Here is a 21,231-nt window from a genome sequence, read left to right on the forward strand (position 1 = left end):
TTTCTTCCTTCTTAATGAGTTTGAGCCAATCAGTTGTGTTGTGACAAGGTAGGGGGGGTGGTATACAGAAGATTTGGTAAAAGACCAAGTTCATATTATGGCAAGAACAGCTCAAATAAGCAAAGAGAAACAACTGTCCATCATTACTTTAAGACATGAAGGTCAGTCAACATGGAAAATGTCAAGACCTTTGAAAGTTTCTTCATGTGCAGTCGCAAAAACCATCAAGTGCTATGATGAAACTGGCTCTCATGAGGACCGCCACAGGAATGGAAGACCCAGAGTTAACTCTGCTGCAGAGTATAAGTTCATTAGAGTTACCAGCCTCAGAAATTGCAGCCCAAATAAATGCTTCACAGAGTTCAAGTCACAGACACATCTCAACATCAACTGTTCAGAGGGGACTGTGTGAATCAGGCCTTCATGGTTGAATTGCTGCAAAGATACCACTACTAAAGGACACCAATAAGAAGAAGAGACCTGCTTGGGCCAAGAAACACGAGCAATGGACATTAGACCGGTGGAAATGTGTCCTTTGGTCTTGAGTCCAAATGTGAGATTTCTGGTTCAAACTGCCGTGTCTTTGTGAGACGCGGTGTTCACACCGTGAAGCATGGAGGAGGTGTTATGGTGTGGGGGTGCTTTGCTGGTGACACTGTCTGTTATTTATTTAGAATTCAAGGCACACTTAACCAGCATGGCTACCACAGCATTCTGCAGCGATACACCATCCCATCTGGTTTGGGCTTAGTGGGACTATCATTTGTTTTTCAACAGGACAATGACCCAACACACCTCCAGGCTATGTAAGGGCTATTTTACCAATAAGGAGAGTGATGGAGTGCTGCATCAGATGACCTGGCCTCCACAATCACCCGACCTCAACCCAATTGTGATGTTTGGGATGAGTCGGACAGCAGAGTTGCTAAAATAGTTTTAATTACAGATAAAAAGGTGGACAAATAAAGCATGAAGACTATTCCATTTAAAATACAATTTTACCACCAAGAAGTACACTACACAAGTCTTAAAGACTAGGTAGTGAAGTGCTCTACAGAAGACTATGACAAACAGGGTTGGAGAAGGAAACAGGCATTGAAGAAATTGTTCAAAGTTTATTGAGGCACTTGAGACCGGTTTTTAGAAGGCAGCAGAAAACATGTCAGTGTTTTGACAAGGCAACAGGAAATGGTTCAAAGTAATGTTGAGGGCCTGGTGTGTCGCTGAGACAATGGACGGTCACGTCTGGTTCAGCACTCTCCTTTACTCCTGATGTGAACGTGACGATTATGCTTCCTGGGAACACACACGGAGCAGAATTAAAGACACGCACAAACACAGAACGAGACAGAGGCACAGACAGACAAGCACAGAACAAGACAAGTTGTTGAAAGCTTTAGTTGGTTACTTACATGTTTTCATAGCACAGCTCGCATTCGTTACCGTAGGTGATGCCATCGGTTCCACACACTGGATCATATTGCGCGGTGCACATGAACAGGTTGTACTTGGGACAGTTAGGCTGTTGGACAAAAACCAGGTTATGTAATAAATAAATATGAGGTGTTGGTAATATAGTGTACTAGTATGACACCATATGAAGAGAACATGGATAACAGGGAACAAGCCATACGTTTTCCACCCCTTCCACAGTGCACCTGGGGTGTATTCATTTCTCAGATTCTATTGCAAAACGTGTCACTCAAGCAAACAAATTGAAGCAAACGCAACACAAACAGGGAATTTGCCCAATAGAAATTCTCATTGGTTGAAAAACGTTTTACATTTAGAGTACACTGTTCGTTGCAAAACGTTTTGCAACAGAATCGGACTAATGAATACACCCCTGACTGTCACGTCAACTGGTTGTTGACCAGGAAGTGACTGTATACATACAGGTGTACTTGGTGAACAATTGAATTTTGTACAGAGTAAGACCCATACCAGTGTTCTACATTACTAACTACTGTTAATCCAGCACATAGGACAAAGTGTTTTATGAATGCGCATAGCCTTTCACTCCAAAAAAAGAAACGGTTTAGCCTGCTTACCTCTATGCTGCCGTCAGGGAGACTCGCTCCTCGTGCCAAAACTAAAATGGAGAAAGATGTCAAGCCTTAGACTAATTATGATTTAACATCAGATTTGATTTCCAGCCGTTCTAATCTAAACGACAGATAGCGCATCTTTTCTCTAGTCGTAGATTTGCGCGGGCGCCAACAGAGGCAGTCCGGGGGTAGTATCGACTGTTTGTCTAAACTGCTCTTAGAAGTTAATGTTATTTAATAAAACTATTTGACTGCCACTTGAAACTAATTAAGTAAAATTGAACAACACTCACCGGCAACACAGAGGAGTGCGAGAGTCAGTCGTATAAAGTTCCACATTCTCTCCGTAGTGAAGGGGCGTAGGCAGGTGACGTTGTGTGGCACCGGAGCCGTATTTATACCGTGTAGGTCTCCACCAAGCTTTTACCCCCAAGCCATAAGACTCCTGAATAGCTAATCATGGCTACCCAGACTATTTGCCCCCCCCACCCCATCTTTTTACGCTGATGCTACTCTGTTAATTATTTATGCATAGTCACTTTACCTCTACTCACATGTACATATTACATCATTTACGTCGACAAACCTGCGCCCCCGCACATTGACTCTGTACCGGTACCCCCTGTATATAGCCTCCCTACTGTTATTTCACATTGACTCTGTACCGGTACCCCCTGTATATAGCCTCCCTACTGTTATTTCACATTGACTCTACCGGTACCCCCCTGTATATAGCCTCTCTACTGTTATTTCACATTGACTCTGTACCGGTACCCCCCTGTATATAGCCTCCCTACTGTTATTACACATTGACTCTGTACCGGTACCCCCTGTATATAGCCTCCCTACTGTTATTTCACATTGACTCTGTACCGGTACCCCCCTGTATATAGCCTCCCTACTGTTATTTCACATTGACTCTGTACCGGTACCCCCTGTATATAGCCTCTCTACTGTTATTTCCCATTGACTCTGTACCGGTACCCCCCTGTATATAGGCTCCCTACTGTTATTTTACTGCTGCTCTTTAATTGTTTGTTATTTTTATTTTTTACTGATATATTTTTTACTTAACTATTATTTTTCTTAAAACTGCATTGTTGGTTAAGGGCTTGTCAGTAAGCATTTCACTGTAAGGTCTACACCTGTTGTATTCCGCGCATGTGGCAAATAACATTTGATTTGATGTTGGCCATGTGTTCTGTATTCTAAGTGTTTGTATGATGTTGGCCATGTGTTCTGTATTCTAAGTGTTTGTATGATGTTGGCCATGTGTTCTGTATTCTAAGTGTTTGTATTATGTTGGCCATGTGTTCTGTATTCTAAGTGTTTGTATGATGTTGGCCATGTGTTCTGTATTCTAAGTGTTTGTATTATGTTGGCCATGTGTTCTGTATTCTAAGTGTTTGTATGATGTTGGCCATGTGTTCTGTATTCTAAGTGTTTGTATGATGTTGGCCATGTGTTCTGTATTCTAAGTGTTTGTATGATGTTGGCCATGTGTTCTGTATTCTAAGTGTTTGTATGATGTTGGCCATGTGTTCTGTATTCTAAGTGTTTGTATTATGTTGGCCATGTGTTCTGTATTCTAAGTGTTTGTATTATGTTGGCCATGTGTTCTGTATTCTAAGTGTTTGTATTATGTTGGCCATGTGTTCTGTATTCTAAGTGTTTGTATGATGTTGGCCATGTGTTCTGTATTCTAAGTGTTTGTATTATGTTGGCCATGTGTTCTGTATTCTAAGTGTTTGTATGATGTTGGCCATGTGTTCTGTATTCTAAGTGTTTGTATTATGTTGGCCATGTGTTCTGTATTCTAAGTGTTTGTATTATGTTGGCCATGTGTTCTGTATTCTAAGTGTTTTCTCCTGCTATTTTGTTTGCGATGTTTGATTATGTAAATTCTGCATTTATTCAGTTTATGAACAAGAATTAATAAAGTCAAAGTCGCTTTTAGATAATAGTAGCCTATATGCCTAATAGATATGCATATTGAAGCAGCTCAGATGGCTTAATACTAGGTGCAGTGCATTCGGAAAGTATTCAGACCCCTTGACTTTTTCCACATTTTATTACGTTACAGCTTTATTCTCAAATGTATTAAATAGTTTTCCCCCCTCATCAATCTACACACAATATCCCATAATGACAAAGCAAAAACCGTGTATTTGTATTTTTTTCCAATTTATAAAAAAACAACAACTGAAATATAAATTTACATAAGTATTCAGACCCTTTACTCAGTACTTGTTGAAGCACCTTTGGCAGCGATTACAGCCTTGAGTCTTTTTGGGTATGACGCTACAAGCTTGGCACACCTGTATTTGGGGAGTTTCTCCCATTCTTCTCTGCAGATCCTCTCAAGCTCTGTCAGGTTGGATGGGGAGCGTCGCTGCACAGCTATTTTCAGTTCTCTCCAGAGATGTTCGATCGGGTTCAAGTCCGGGATCTGGCTGGGCCACTAAAGGACATTCAGAGACTTGTCCTGAAGCCACTCCTGCGTTGTCTTGGCTGTGTGCTTAGGGTCGTTGTCCTGTTGGAAGGTGAACCTTCGCTCCAGTCTGAGGTCCTGAGTGCTCTGGAGCAGGTTTTCATCAAGGATCTCTCTGTACTTTGCTCCGTTCATCTTTCCCTCAATCCTAACTAGTCTCCCAGTCCCTGCCGCTGAAAAACAGTCCCACAGCATGATGCTGCCACCACCATGCTTCACCGTAGGGATGGTATTGGCCAGGTGATGAGCGGTGCCTGCTTTCTTCCAGGCGTGACATTTGGCATTCAGGGCAAAGAGTTAAATCTTGGTTTCATCAGGCCAGAGAATCTTGTTTCTCACAGTCTGAGAGTCCTTTAAGTGCCTTTGGCAAACTCCGTTTGGCCACTCTACCATAAAGCTGCTATTTGATCCATTTTAGAATAAGGCTGTAACGTAACAAAATGTGGAAAAAATCAAGGGGTCTGAATACTTTCCGAATGCACTGTGTATATATATATGATGGGATGTATAGACATTATGGACAGTATATTGATAGAATATATGGTATATCTGTAGAATACGTGGATAGAATACTATATGTACAGCAATAGTTAAATGATGGCCTTGACTAGAATACAGTATATACATATGAAGTGGGTAAAACAGGATGTAAACATTAAAGTGACTAGTGTTCCATTATTAAAGTGGCCAGTGATTCCATGTCTATGTATATGGGGCAGCAGCCTCTAAGGTGCAGGAAAGAGTAACCGGGTGGTAGCCGGCTAGTGCCAATGACTAGGTTCAGGGCAGGGTACTGGGTGGAGGCCGGTTAGTGCCAGTGACTAAGTTCAGGGCAGGGTACTGCGTGGAGGCCGGCTAGTGATGGCTATTTAACAGTCTGATGGCCTTGAGATAGAAGCTGTTTTTCAGTCTCTTGGTCCCAGCTGATTCACCTGTACTGACCAGTGGCGGCTCCTGAAAAAATTCTCAGGGGGGGCAATTTTTCTGATGATTTAGGTGACCTACACACATTTTAAAAAAGATATGTCCAGCAACAACATGAAGACAGGGGCAGCATATAAGTCAATACCAGAAGCATTTATTGACTGATCTCAAAAGTGTTGGCTTACCAGGGTTGGTGGAGCCCTCAGTTTCATCTTTGCCTCGCAAAGCTAACTCAAACACTCCGCAAAACTTCACACACTGGATTAGCCGGCTGAGGATGTGGCGGTTCTTGCTAATGTCGTAGTAAATATATTTGTTATAGTGAATATGGAATATGATATGTTGAGTAAAATGTTGTGCTAAGATCTATTTAGGTCAGGAGCTGGTTATAAGTTCTGTTCCTATCCAATAACAATGGACAAAAAGGGTCCTATCTTGTCAGCCTTGTCAGTTTCAGTTCTCCAGTAAACTTGTGATTATCAACACTAACCTCATTGTTGTGGCGGCGGACAGCTAGCCTGTATCCCTCATCCAGTTGGGTGGGAATGTTCACTCTCCCCAAAGCAGACAATCTCAAACAGCTATCCATGTGGGTCTTTGACAGCTCATGTTTCTTAATCTTTCCTGAAAGATGGTGCATGTCCGTTACACACCAGTCGCTGTCCAAGCGGTGCTGTCTGCCGTGCCGCCTTCAGGGTGAAAGAGTAAGCAGGGGGTAGCAGAAGACTGCATTAGCTACATCGCAGCCTGCTAGCCAGGTTTTTCGTTCGTACCAATTTTTGGAAAATCCTCGGGTGTAGGACTTCCCCCCTTTAGTAGAAACCTGTTGAATTATTAAATTTGGTCTGGGAGGTCCTAATTGTTTCGTTGCCAATTTATCTTCATTTGTTCGTCGACAAAAAGGAACTTCTTTCAAAGACACAATCGAGTTGCACTGAAGCCTAGCCATTTTGATAGTAGTAGTGAATTGATTGATGCTGCTACCCGCTCTTTTCTTAGTTACGTTCATGGTTATGTTACGTATGACGAAAGCGCGTAAGTGCAAGCCCTCAGAAACCCATAGAGATTGTATTGAAAGCTCTGATATTTGAAAAAAATAGATTTTACATGGGAGTCTATGACAGACTTCTGGGCGATTTTCAACCTGACTGAAATCGCCCCAAAAGGGGGGCATTTGAAGCACGACTTTAGCCTGATTGGACATTTAGTGGCACTGTGGCAGATCAGACGTCTAGATTACAACACTGATAACTACTGTTGCCGTGATATAATTGATTAGAAAAAAAATCCCTTCCTTTTCCCGTTTGGCAGTGCGTCGCCCATATCGCCCTATTGAACACACCGCCCCTGGTACTGACCTCTCCTTCTGGATGGTAGCGGGGTGAACAGGCAGTGGCTCGGGTGGCTGAGGTCCTTAATGATCTTCTTGGCCTTCCTGTGACACCTGGTGCTGTACATGTCCTGGAGGGCAGGCAATGTACCCCCGGTGATGCATTGGGCAGACTGTGATGTGGAAAATTGTCACTATACTTTATTAAAAATCAAAGTTCTTACAGAGTTTTTGTAGAATCTAGAGACTTTATTACAATGGACAAAGCCGGGGTGATTTGCAAAGCATCCTCCCTTCTCACTCTCTGCTCCTCCTCGATAGTCTCATTCCCACACATCCTAGCTTAAAAGCCCCTCCCTCTTGGGTTCTCCTACCATTGTCTTCAGTTTCCCGCTCTCTACCGCTCCACCCACTCCCTTCGTCTCTCTACTGCTCCCCCCACTCCCTTTGTCTCTCTACCGCTCCGCCCACTCCCTTCGTCTCTCTACCGCTCCGCCCACTCCCTTCGTCTCTCTACCGCTCCGCCCACTCCCTTTGTCTCTCTACCGCTCCGCCCACTCCCTTCGTCTCTCTACCGCTCCGCCCACTCCCTTCGTCTCTCTACCGCTCCACCCACTCCCTTCGTCTCTCTAGGGGCGGCAGGTAGCTTAGTGGTTAAGAGCGTTGTGCCAATAACCGAAAGGTCGTTGGTTCTAATCCCCGAGCCCACTAGGTGAAAAATCTGTCGATGTGCCCTTGAGCAAGGCACTTAACCCTAATTGCTCCTGTAAGTCGCTCTGGATAAGAGCGTCTGCTAAATGACTAATTTTTTATTTATTTTTTTACCGCTCCACCCACTCCCTTCGTCTCTCTACCGCTCCACCCACTCCCTTCGTCTCTCTACCGCTCCGCCCACTCCCTTCGTCTCTCTACCGCTCCGCCCACTCCCTTCGTCTCTCTACCGCTCCGCCCACTCCCTTCGTCTCTCTACCGCTCCGCTCACTCCCTTCGTCTCTCTACCGCTCCGCCCACTCCCTTCGTCTCTCTACCGCTCCGCCCACTCCCTTCGTCTCTCTACCGCTCCGCCCACTCCCTTCGTCTCTCTACCGCTCCGCCCACTCCCTTCGTCTCTCTACCGCTCCGCCCACTCCGTTCGTCTCTCTACCGCTCCGCCCACTCCCTTCGTCTCTCTACCGCTCCGCCCACTCCCTTCGTCTCTCTACCGCTCCGCCCACTCCCTTCGTCTCTCTACCGCTCCGCCCACTCCCTTCGTCTCTCTACCGCTCCGCCCACTCCCTTCGTCTCTCTACCGCTCCGCCCACTCCCTTCGTCTCTCTACCGCTCCGCCCACTCCCTTCGTCTCTCTACCGCTCCGCCCACTCCCTTCGTCTCTCTACCGCTCCGCCCACTCCCTTCGTCTCTCTACCGCTCCGCCCACTCCCTTCGTCTCTCTACCGCTCCGCCCACTCCCTTCGTCTCTCTACCGCTCCGCCCACTCCCTTCGTCTCTCTACCGCTCTGCCCACTCCCTTCGTCTCTCTACCGCTCCGCCCACTCCCTTCGTCTCTCTACCGCTCCACCCACTCCCTTCGTCTCTCTACCGCTCCACCCACTCCCTTCGTCTCTCTACCGCTCCGCCCACTCCCTTCGTCTCTCTACCGCTCCGCCCACTCCCTTCGTCTCTCTACCGCTCCGCCCACTCCCTTCGTCTCTCTACCGCTCCGCCCACTCCCTTCGTCTCTCTACCGCTCCGCCCACTCCCTTCGTCTCTCTACCGCTCCGCCCACTCCCTTCGTCTCTCTACCGCTCCGCCCACTCCCTTCGTCTCTCTACCGCTCCGCCCACTCCCTTCGTCTCTCTACCGCTCCGCCCACTCCCTTCGTCTCTCTACCGCTCCGCCCACTCCCTTCGTCTCTCTACCGCTCCGCCCACTCCCTTCGTCTCTCTACCGCTCCGCCCACTCCCTTCGTCTCTCTACCGCTCCACCCACTCCCTTCGTCTCTCTACCGCTCTGCCCACTCCCTTCGTCTCTCTACCGCTCCACCCACTCCTTTCGTCTCTCTACCGCTCCGCCCACTCTCTTCGTCTCTCTACCGCTCCACCCACTCCCTTCGTCTCTCTACCGCTCCACCCACTCCCTTAGTCTCTCTACCGCTCCACCCACTCCCTTCATCTCTCTACCGCTCCGCCCACTCCCTTCGTCTCTCTACCGCTCCGCCCACTCCCTTCGTCTCTCTACCGCTCCACCCACTCCCTTCGTCTCTCTACCGCTCCACCCACTCCCTTCGTCTCTCTACCGCTCCACCCACTCCCTTAGTCTCTCTACCGCTCCACCCACTCCCTTCATCTCTCTACCGCTCCACCCACTCCCTTAGTCTCTCTACCGCTCCACCCACTCCCTTCATCTCTCTACCGCTCCGCCCACTCCCTTCGTCTCTCTACCGCTCCGCCCACTCCCTTCGTCTCTCTACCGCTCCACCCACTCCCTTCGTCTCTCTACCGCTCCACCCACTCCCTTCGTCTATGATAGTGGCTTAATTTAACTGTCATTCAGTTTAGAAACAATATTATTACAATCAATCACACCCTTATCTAGCAAAAACACTCATGTTTAGTTTAAACTCCGTTCAACCCCGGCTCCCCCGGGCTTGACCTGAAGACTGATTGTTGGACATGACAGGTCCATACTTAATCTTTCAAACATACACAAACCCCACCCCATCATGCTGTAATCAGTCAAGAAGATAGCCAAGGAGAGACACTTTTACCCAGTTCTCCTCTGAATCATTCAGATGTTCATTGGCAAACTTCAGACGGGCATGTATATGTGCTTTCTTGAGCAGGTGGACCTTGCAGGCGCAGCAGGATTTCAGTCCTTCAAGGCGTAGTGTGTTACCAATTGTTTTCTTGGTGACTATGGTCCCAGCTGCTTTGAGATCATTGACAAGATCCTCCCGTGTAGTTCTGGGCTGATTCCTCACCGTTCTCATGATCATCCACGAGGTGAGATCTTGCATGGAGCCCCAGGCCGAGGGAGATTGACAGTTATTTTGTGTTTCTTCCATTTGCGAATAATCACACCAACTGTTGTCACCTTCTCACCAAACTGCTTGGCGATGGTCTTGTAGCCCATTCCAGCCTTGTGTAGGTCTACAATCTTGTCCCTGACATCCTTGGCGAGCTCTTTGGTCTTGGCCATGGTGGAGAGTTTGGAATCTGATTGATTGATTGCTTCTGTGGACAGGTGTCTTTTATACAGGTAACAAACTGAGATTAGGTGGACTCCCTTTAAGAGTGTGTGTCACGCCCTGGCTCTGGGGACTCTCGTATGTTGAGCCAGGGTGTTCATTTGTTTATGTTCTAGTTGTTGTATATCTATGTTGGCCAGGGTGGCTCCCAATCAGAGACGGCTGTAGCTCGTTGTCTCTGATTGGGAGTCATACTTAGGTAGCCGTTTGGCATTCATTATTTGTGGTTTCTTGTTCTTATTTGGTTTGTGTTAAACCGTAGACATCACGTTATCGTCTGTTGTTTTGATCGTGTGATCATTCTCTAAATAAATATGTTCACCTTCAATGCTGCGCATTGGTCCTCCTCCTTAGACGATCGTGACAGTGTGCTCCTAATCTCAGCTCGTTAACCTGTATAAAAGACACCTGGGAGCCAGAAATCTTTCTGATTGAGAGGGGGTCAAATACTTATTTCCCTCATTAAAATGCAAATCAATTTATAACATTTTTGACATGCGTTTTTCTGGATTTTGTTGTTGTTATTCTGTCTCTCACTGTTCAAATAAACCTACCATTAAAATTATAGACTGATCATTTCTTTGTCAGTGGGCAAACGTACAAAATCAGAAGGGGATCAAATACTTTTTTCCCTCACTGTAAATAAAGAAATGTGACCTTTAGAAACATCAGCAACTGGTTTAAATGTTATTTCCATAGGCTCCCAAACGGCACCCAACTCCCTATATAGTGCACTTCTGTTGACCAGAGGCCAAGTATAGGGTAGTGCACTATATAGGGAATAGGGTATCCTCTGGGACGCTGCAGTATCCTTCCACCACCATCCCTCCAATATGCCCTCTGCACCGGTACATGGGGGCCTAGCTAGTCTAACTTAATTAAATTTTTACACTTTAGTCATTTAGCAGACGCTCTTATCCAGAGCGACTTACAGTTAGTGAGTGCATACATTTTCATACTGGCCCGCCGTGGGAAACGAACCCACAACCCTGGCGTTGCAACTGAGCTACAGGGGGGGCCAGTACTAATGGGGGGGCCAGTACTAATGGGGGGGCCAGTATTAATGTGGGGGCCAGTACTAATGGGGGGGCAGTACTAATGGGGGGCAGTACTAATGGGGGGCCAGTACTAATGGGGGGCCAGTACTAATGGGGGAGCCAGTACTAATGGGGGGGCCAGTACTAATGGGGGGCCAGTACTAATGGGGGGGGGCAGTACTAATGGGGGGGCCAGTACTAATGGGGGGGCCAGTACTAATAGGGGGGCCAGTACTAATGGGGGGGCCAGTACTAATGAATAATGCAGTACTGAGGGGTGTCACATGACAGCACGGATGCTATTTTAGTTTCCTTGTTTAATTGCTGATGTAACTAGAGGTATTCAGCAGCCAATGACGTGACAAGTATTAATTAGATAGTTGTCTGCGAGGCTGTGTGGGTTTCTGCTCCCCGCACCGAGCCTATGGTGCGCGTCGCCAGCCCGGCCCGGCCTGTTCCTGCTCCCCGCACAGAGCCTATGGTGCGCGTCGTCAGTCCGGCACGGCCCGTGCCTGTTCCCCACACCAAGCCAGTGGTGTGCGTCGCCAGCCCGGTCCGGCCCGCTCCTAATCCCCACACCAAGCCAGTGGTGTGCGTCGTCAGTCCGGCACGGCCCGTGCCTGTTCCCCACACCAAGCCAGTGGTGTGCGTCGCCAGCCCGGTCCGGTCCGCTCCTGCTCCCCACACCAAGCCAGTGGTGTGCGTCGTCAGTCCGGCACGCCCGTGCCTGTTCCCCACACCAAGCCAGTGGTGTGCGTCGCCAGTCCGGTCCGGCCTGCTCCTGCTCCCCGCACCAAGCCTATGGTATGCGTCGTCAGTCCGGCACGGCCCGTGCCTGTTCCACCGGTGCCTGGTCCGGCACCGGTCAGCTGCTTCACGCCGGAGCTAGAGCAATCCGCTCCACCAGTGTGCAGTCCAGCTCCGGTCAGCGGGGCCAGACCGGACCAGGGGTACTTTGGGGGGTTGGAGAGGGAGTGGGGATCAGGCCCGGAGCCGGATCCGCCGCCAAGGCGGAGTGCCCACCCGGTCCCTCCCCTATGGTATTTAGTTGACGCGGTCGGAGTCCGCGGCTTTAGGGGGGGGTACTGTCAAGCCCTGGCTCTGGGGACACTTGTATGTTGAGCCAGGGTGTGCGTTTCATTTGTTTATCTAGTAGTTGCATTTCTATGTTGGCCAGATTGGTTCCCAATCAGAGGCAACGAGTGTCAGCTGGTGCTGGTTGTCTCTGATTGGGAACCATATTTATACAGGCTGTTTTCCCACAGTTGTTGTGGGATCTTGTTTCTAGTTGGTTTGTGTTAGACCGTGAACTGTCACGTTATCGTTTTGTTTGTTTTGGTCGTGTATCGCTAAATAAATAGTATGTTTGCCTGCAACGCTGCGCCTTGGTCCTCCTCTGTTCCCGACGAGCGTGACACTACTATTCATAGCAGACTTTGAAAATGCATTTGATAAAGTACGACTGGAATTTATATATAAATGCCTGGAATATTTCAATTTTGGAGAATCTCTTATAAAATGGGTTAAAGTTATGTATAGTAACCCTAGGTGTAAAATAGTAAATAATGGCTATTTCTCAGAGAGTTTTAAACTGTCAAGAAGAGTGAAACAAGGTTGTCCACTATCAGCATATCTATTTTCATTGGTCATCGAGATGTTAGCTATTAAATTCAGATCCAACAATAATATCAAGGAGCTAGAACTCCGGGGCTTAACCACAGCAGAACCAGTCATGACTACAGTCTAACAACAGCAGTACCAGTCATGACTACAGTCTAACCACAGCAGTACCAGTCATGACTACAGTCTAACCACAGCAGTACCAGTCATGACTACAGTCTAACCACAGCAGTACCAGTCATGACTACAGTCTAACCACAGCAGTACCAGTCATGACTACAGTCTAACCACAGCAGTACCAGTCATGACTACAGTCTAACCACAGCAGTACCAGTCATGACTACAGTCTAACCACAGCAGTACCAGTCATGACTACAGTCTAACCACAGCAGTACCAGTCATGACTACAGACTAACCACAGCAGTACCAGTCATGACTACAGTCTAACCACAGCAGTACCAGTCATGACTACAGTCTAACCACAGCAGTACAAGTCATGACTACAGTCTAACCACAGCAGTACCAGTCATGACTACAGTCTAACCACAGCAGTACCAGTCATGACTACAGTCTAACCACAGCAGTACCAGTCATGACTACAGTCTAACCACAGCAGTACCAGTAATGACTACAGTCTAACCACAGCATTACCAGTCATGACTACAGTCTAACCACAGCAGTACCAGTCATGACTACAGTCTAACCACAGCAGTACCAGTTATGACTACAGTCTAACCACAGCAGTACCAGTCATGACTACAGTCTAACCACAGCAGTACCAGTCATGACTACAGTCTAACCACAGCAGTACCAGTTATTACTACAGTCTAACCACAGCAGTACCAGTAATGACTACAGTCTAACCACAGCAGTACCAGTCATGACTACAGTCTAACCACAGCAGTACCAGTCATGACTACAGTCTAACCACAGCAGTACCAGTAATGACTACAGTCTAACCACAGCAGTACCAGTCATGAATACAGTCTAACCACAGCAGTACCAGTTATGACTACAGTCTAACCACAGCAGTACCAGTAATTACTACAGTCTAACCACAGCAGTACCAGTCATGACTACAGTCTAACCACAGCAGTACCAGTCATGACTACAGTCTAACCACAGCAGTACCAGTCATGACTACAGTCTAACCACAGCAGTACCAGTAATGACTACAGTCTAACCACAGCAGTACCAGTAATGACTACAGTCTAACCACAGCAATACCAGTCATGACTACAGTCTAACCACAGCGGTACCAGTCATGACTACAGTCTAACCACAGCAGTACCAGTCATGACTACAGTCTAACCACAGCAGTGCCAGTAATGACTACAGTCTAACCACAGCAGTACCAGTCATGACTACAGTCTAACCACAGCAGTACCAGTCATGACTACAGTCTAACCACAGCAGTACCAGTAATGACTACAGTCTAACCACAGCAGTGCCAGTAATGACTACAGTCTAACATACAGCAGTATATGTAATGACTACAGTCTAACCACAGCAGTGCCAGTAATGACTACAGTCTAACCACAGCAGTATCGGTAATGACTACAGTCTAACCACAGCAGTACCAGTCATGACTACAGTCTAACCACATCGGTACCAGTAATGACTACAGTCTAACCACAGCAGTATCAGTAATGACTACAGTCTAACCACAGCAGTACCAGTCATGACTACAGTCTAACCACAGCAGTACCAGTCATGACTACAGTCTAACCACAGCAGTGCCAGTCATGACTACAGTCTAACCACAATAGTACCAGTCATGACTACAGTCTAACCACAGCAGTACCAGTAATGACTACAGTCTAACCACAGCAGTACCAGTCATGACTACAGACTAACCACAGCCGTACCAGTCACGACTACAGTCTAACCACAGCAGTACCAGTCATGACTACAGTCTAACCACAGCAGTACCAGTAATGACTACCGTCTAACCACAGCAGTACCAGTCATGACTAGTCTAACCACAGCAGTACCAGTAATGACTACAGTCTAACTACAGCAGTATCAGTAATGACTATAGTCTAACCACAGCAGTACCAGTCATGACTACAGTTTAACCACAGCAGTACCAGTCATGACTACAGTCTAACCACAGCAGTACCAGTCATGACTACAGTCTAACCACAGCAGTACCAGTAAGACTACATTCTAACCACAGCAGTACCAGTCATGACTACAGTCTAACCACAGCAGTACCAGTCATGACTACAGTCTAACCACAGCAGTACCAGTCATGACTACAGTCTAACCACAGCAGTACCAGTCATGACTACAGTCTAACCACAGCAGTACCAGTCATGACTACAGTCTAACCAAAGCAGTACCAGTCATGACTACAGTCTAACCACAGCAGTACCAGTAATGACTACAGTCTAACCACAGCAGTACCAGTCATGACTACAGTCTAACCACAGCAGTATCAGTCATGACTACAGTCTAACCACAGCAGTACCAGTCATGACTACAGTCTAACCACAGAAGTACCAGTCATGAATACAGTCTAACCACAGCAGTACCAGTCATGACTACAGTCTAACCACAGCAGTACCAGTCATGACTACAGTCTAACCAAAGCAGTACCAGTAAGACTACAGTCTAACCACAGCAGTACCAGTCATGACTACAGTCTAACCACAGCAGTACCAGTCATGACTACAGTCTAACCACAGCAGTACCGGTCATGACTACAGTCTAACCACAGCAGTACCAGTAATGACTACAGTCTAACCACAGCAGTACCGGTCATGACTACAGTCTAACCACAGCAGTACCAGTAATGACTACAGTCTAACCACAGCAGTACCAGTCATGACTACAGTCTAACCACAGCAGTACCAGTCATGACTACAGTCTAACCACAGCAGTACCAGTAATGACTACAGTCTAACCACAGCAGTACCAGTCATGACTACAGACTAACCACAGCAGTACCAGTCATGACTACAGTCTAACCACAGCAGTACCAGTCATGACTACAGTCTAACCACAGCAGTACCAGTCATGACTACAGTCTAACCACAGCAGTACCAGTCATGACTACAGTCTAACCACAGCAGTACCAGTAATGACTACAGTCTAACCACAGCAGTACCAGTCATGACTACAGTCTAACCACAGCAGTATCAGTCATGACTACAGTCTAACCACAGCAGTACCAGTCATGACTACAGTCTAACCACAGAAGTACCAGTCATGAATACAGTCTAACCACATCAGTACCAGTCATGACTACAGTCTAACCACAGCAGTACCAGTAATGACTACAGTCTAACCACAGCAGTACCAGTCATGACTACAGTCTAACCACAGCAGTATCAGTCATGACTACAGTCTAACCACAGCAGTACCAGTCATGACTACAGTCTAACCACAGAAGTACCAGTCATGAATACAGTCTAACCACATTAGTACCAGTCATGACTACAGTCTAACCACAGCAGTACCAGTAATGACTACAGTCTAACCACAACAGTACCAGTCATGACTACAGTCTAACGACAGCAGTACCAGTCATGACTACAGTCTAACCACAGCAGTACCAGTCATGACTACAGTCTAACCACAGCAGTACCAGTCATGACTACAGTCTAACCACAGCAGTACCAGTAATGACTACAGTCTAACCACAGCAGTACCAGTCATGACTACAGTCTAACCACAGCAGTACCAGTCATGACTACAGTCTAACCACAGCAGTACCAGTAATGACTACAGTCTAACCACAGCAGTACCAGTCATGACTACAGACTAACCACAGCAGTACCAGTCACGACTACAGTCTAACCACAGCAGTACCAGTCATGACTACAGTCTAACCACAGCAGTACCAGTAATGACTACAGTCTAACCACAGCAGTACCAGTCATGACTACAGACTAACCACAGCCGTACCAGTCACGACTACAGTCTAACCACAGCAGTACCAGTCATGACTACAGTCTAACCACAGCAGTACCAGTAATGACTACCGTCTAACCACAGCAGTACCAGTCATGACTACAGTCTAACCACAGCAGTACCAGTAATGACTACAGTCTAACTACAGCAGTATCAGTAATGACTACAGTCTAACCACAGCAGTACCAGTAATGACTACAGTCTAACCACAGCAGTACCAGTCATGACTACAGACTAACCACAGCCGTACCAGTCACGACTACAGTCTAACCACAGCAGTACCAGTCATGACTACAGTCTAACCACAGCAGTACCAGTAATGACTACCGTCTAACCACAGCAGTACCAGTCATGACTACAGTCTAACCACAGCAGTACCAGTAATGACTACAGTCTAACTACAGCAGTATCAGTAATGACTACAGTCTAACCACAGCAGTACCAGTCATGACTACAGTTTAACCACAGCAGTACCAGTCATGACTACAGTCTAACCACAGCAGTACCAGTCATGACTACAGTCTAACCACAGCAGTACCAGTAAGACTACAGTCTAAACCACAGCAGTACCAGTCATGACTACAGTCTAACCACAGCAGTACCAGTCATGACTACAGTCTAACCACAGCAGTACCAGTCATGACTACAGTCTAACCACAGCAGTACCAGTAATGACTACAGTCTAACCACAGCAGTACCAGTCATGACTACAGTCTAACCACAGCAGTATCAGTCATGACTACAGTCTAACCACAGCAGTACCAGTCATGACTACAGTCTAACCACAGAAGTACCAGTCATGAATACAGTCCTAACCACATCAGTACCAGTCATGACTACAGTCTAACCACAGCAGTACCAGTAATGACTACAGTCTAACCACAGCAGTACCAGTCATGACTACAGTCTAACCACAGCAGTATCAGTCATGACTACAGTCTAACCACAGCAGTACCAGTCATGACTACAGTCTAACCACAGAAGTACCCAGTCATGAATACAGTCTAACCACATTAGTACCAGTCATGACTACAGTCTAACCACAGCAGTACCAGTAATGACTACAGTCTAACCACAACAGTACCAGTCATGACTACAGTCTAACGACAGCAGTACCAGTCATGACTACAGTCTAACCACAGCAGTACCAGTCATGACTACAGTCTAACCACAGCAGTACCAGTCATGACTACAGTCTAACCACAGCAGTACCAGTAATGACTACAGTCTAACCACAGCAGTACCAGTCATGACTACAGTCTAACCACAGCAGTACCAGTCATGACTACAGTCTAACCACAGCAGTACCAGTAATGACTACAGTCTAACCACAGCAGTACCAGTCATGACTACAGACTAACCACAGCAGTACCAGTCACGACTACAGTCTAACCACAGCAGTACCAGTCATGACTACAGTCTAACCACAGCAGTACCAGTAATGACTACAGTCTAACCACAGCAGTACCAGTCATGACTACAGACTAACCACAGCCGTACCAGTCACGACTACAGTCTAACCACAGCAGTACCAGTCATGACTACAGTCTAACCACAGCAGTACCAGTAATGACTACCGTCTAACCACAGCAGTACCAGTCATGACTACAGTCTAACCACAGCAGTACCAGTAATGACTACAGTCTAACTACAGCAGTATCAGTAATGACTACAGTCTAACCACAGCAGTACCAGTAATGACTACAGTCTAACCACAGCAGTACCAGTCATGACTACAGACTAACCACAGCCGTACCAGTCACGACTACAGTCTAACCACAGCAGTACCAGTCATGACTACAGTCTAACCACAGCAGTACCAGTAATGACTACCGTCTAACCACAGCAGTACCAGTCATGACTACAGTCTAACCACAGCAGTACCAGTAATGACTACAGTCTAACTACAGCAGTATCAGTAATGACTACAGTCTAACCACAGCAGTACCAGTCATGACTACAGTTTAACCACAGCAGTACCAGTCATGACTACAGTCTAACCACAGCAGTACCAGTCATGACTACAGTCTAACCACAGCAGTACCAGTAAGACTACAGTCTAACCACAGCAGTACCAGTCATGACTACAGTCTAACCACAGCAGTACCAGTCATGACTACAGTCTAACCACAGCAGTACCAGTCATGACTACAGTCTAACCACAGCAGTACCAGTCATGACTACAGTCTAACCACAGCAGTACCAGTCATGACTACAGTCTAACCAAAGCAGTACCAGTCATGACTACAGTCTAACCACAGCAGTACCAGTAATGACTACAGTCTAACCACAGCAGTACCAGTCATGACTACAGTCTAACCACAGCAGTATCAGTCATGACTACAGTCTAACCACAGCAGTACCAGTCATGACTACAGTCTAACCACAGAAGTACCAGTCATGAATACAGTCTAACCACAGCAGTACAAGTCATGACTACAGTCTAACCACAGCAGTACCAGTCATGACTACAGTCTAACCAAAGCAGTACCAGTAAGACTACAGTCTAACCACAGCAGTACCAGTCATGACCACAGTCTAACCACAGCAGTACCAGTCATGACTACAGTCTAACCACAGCAGTACCGGTCATGACTACAGTCTAACCACAGCAGTACCAGTAATGACTACAGTCTAACCACAGCAGTACCAGTCATGACTACAGTCTAACCACAGCAGTACCAGTCATGACTACAGTCTAACCACAGCAGTACCAGTAATGACTACAGTCTAACCACAGCAGTACCAGTCATGACTACAGACTAACCACAGCAGTACCAGTCACGACTACAGTCTAACCACAGCAGTACCAGTCATGACTACAGTCTAACCACAGCAGTACCAGTAATGACTACAGTCTAACCACAGCAGTACCAGTCATGACTACAGTCTAACCACAGCAGTACCAGTCATGACTACAGTCTAACCACAGCAGTACCAGTAAGACTACAGTCTAACCACAGCAGTACCAGTCATGATTACAGTCTAACCACAGCAGTACCAGTCATGACTACAGTCTAACCACAGCAGTACCAGTCATGACTACAGTCTAACCACAGCAGTACCAGTCATGTCTACAGTCTAACCACAGCAGTACCAGTCATGACTACAGTCTAACCACAGCAGTACCAGTCATGACTACAGTCTAACCACAGCAGTACCAGTAATGACTACAGTCTAACCACAGCAGTACCAGTCATGACTACAGTCTAACCACAGCAGTATCAGTCATGACTACAGTCTAACCACAGCAGTACCAGTCATGACTACAGTCTAACCACAGCAGTACCAGTAAGACTACAGTCTAACCACAGCAGTACCAGTCATGACTACAGTCTAACCACAGCAGTACCAGTCATGACTACAGTCTAACCACAGCAGTACCAGTCATGACTACAGTCTAACCACAGCAGTACCAGTCATGACTACAGTCTAACCACAGCAGTACCAGTCATGACCACAGTCTAACCACAGCAGTACCAGTCATGACTACAGTCTAACCACAGCAGTACCGGTCATGACTACAGTCTAACCACAGCAGTACCAGTAATGACTACAGTCTAACCACAGCAGTACCAGTCATGACTACAGTCTAACCACAGCAGTACCAGTCATGACTACAGTCTAACCACAGCAGTACCAGTAATGACTACAGTCTAACCACAGCAGTACCAGTCATGACTACAGACTAACCACAGCAGTACCAGTCACGACTACAGTCTAACCACAGCAGTACCAGTCATGACTACAGTCTAACCACAGCAGTACCAGTAATGACTACAGTCTAACCACAGCAGTACCAGTCATGACTACAGTCTAACCACAGCAGTACCAGTCATGACTACAGTCTAACCACAGCAGTACCAGTAAGACTACAGTCTAACCACAGCAGTACCAGTCATGATTACAGTCTAACCACAGCAGTACCAGTCATGACTACAGTCTAACCACAGCAGTACCAGTCATGACTACAGTCTAACCACAGCAGTACCAGTCATGTCTACAGTCTAACCACAGCAGTACCAGTCATGACTACAGTCTAACCACAGCAGTACCAGTCATGACTACAGTCTAACCACAGCAGTACCAGTAATGACTACAGTCTAACCACAGCAGTACCAGTCATGACTACAGTCTAACCACAGCAGTATCAGTCATGACTACAGTCTAACCACAGCAGTACCAGTCATGACTACAGTCTAACCACAGAAGTACCAGTCATGAATACAGTCTAACCACATCAGTACCAGTCATGACTACAGTCTAACCACAGCAGTACCAGTAATGACTACAGTCTAACCACAGCAGTACCAGTCATGACTACAGTCTAACCACAGAAGTACCAGTCATGAATACAGTCTAACCACATTAGTACCAGTCATGACTACAGTCTAACCACAGCAGTACCAGTAATGACTACAGTCTAACCACAGCAGTACCAGTCATGACTACAGTCTAACCACAGCAGTACCAGTAATGACTACAGTCTAACCACAGCAGTACCAGTCATGACTACAGACTAACCACAGCAGTACCAGTCACGACTACAGTCTAACCACAGCAGTACCAGTCATGACTACAGTCTAACCACAGCAGTACCAGTAATGACTACCGTCTAACCACAGCAGTACCAGTCA

The 21,231-nt window shown here is 46.8% G+C and overlaps 1 protein-coding gene across 1 annotated transcript; it reads right to left on the reverse strand.

The window, feature by feature from the left end:
* Window positions 1-1,095: 1,095 nt before the first annotated feature.
* Window positions 1,096-2,450, reverse strand: LOC121556117 (trypsin inhibitor ClTI-1-like). Its single transcript, XM_041870005.2, has 4 exons — window positions 2,342-2,450; window positions 2,052-2,092; window positions 1,413-1,522; window positions 1,096-1,296 (listed from the first exon to the last, which is right to left on the reverse strand). The coding sequence occupies exons 1-4, from the start codon at window positions 2,385-2,387 to the stop codon at window positions 1,251-1,253; spliced, it is 243 nt and encodes an 80-aa protein (XP_041725939.1). The 5' UTR covers window positions 2,388-2,450; the 3' UTR covers window positions 1,096-1,250.
* Window positions 2,451-21,231: the final 18,781 nt, after the last annotated feature.

The sequence above is a fragment of the Coregonus clupeaformis genome, unplaced genomic scaffold (genome assembly GCF_020615455.1).
Source record: "Coregonus clupeaformis isolate EN_2021a unplaced genomic scaffold, ASM2061545v1 scaf0015, whole genome shotgun sequence".
Classification (NCBI taxonomy): domain Eukaryota; kingdom Metazoa; phylum Chordata; class Actinopteri; order Salmoniformes; family Salmonidae; genus Coregonus; species Coregonus clupeaformis.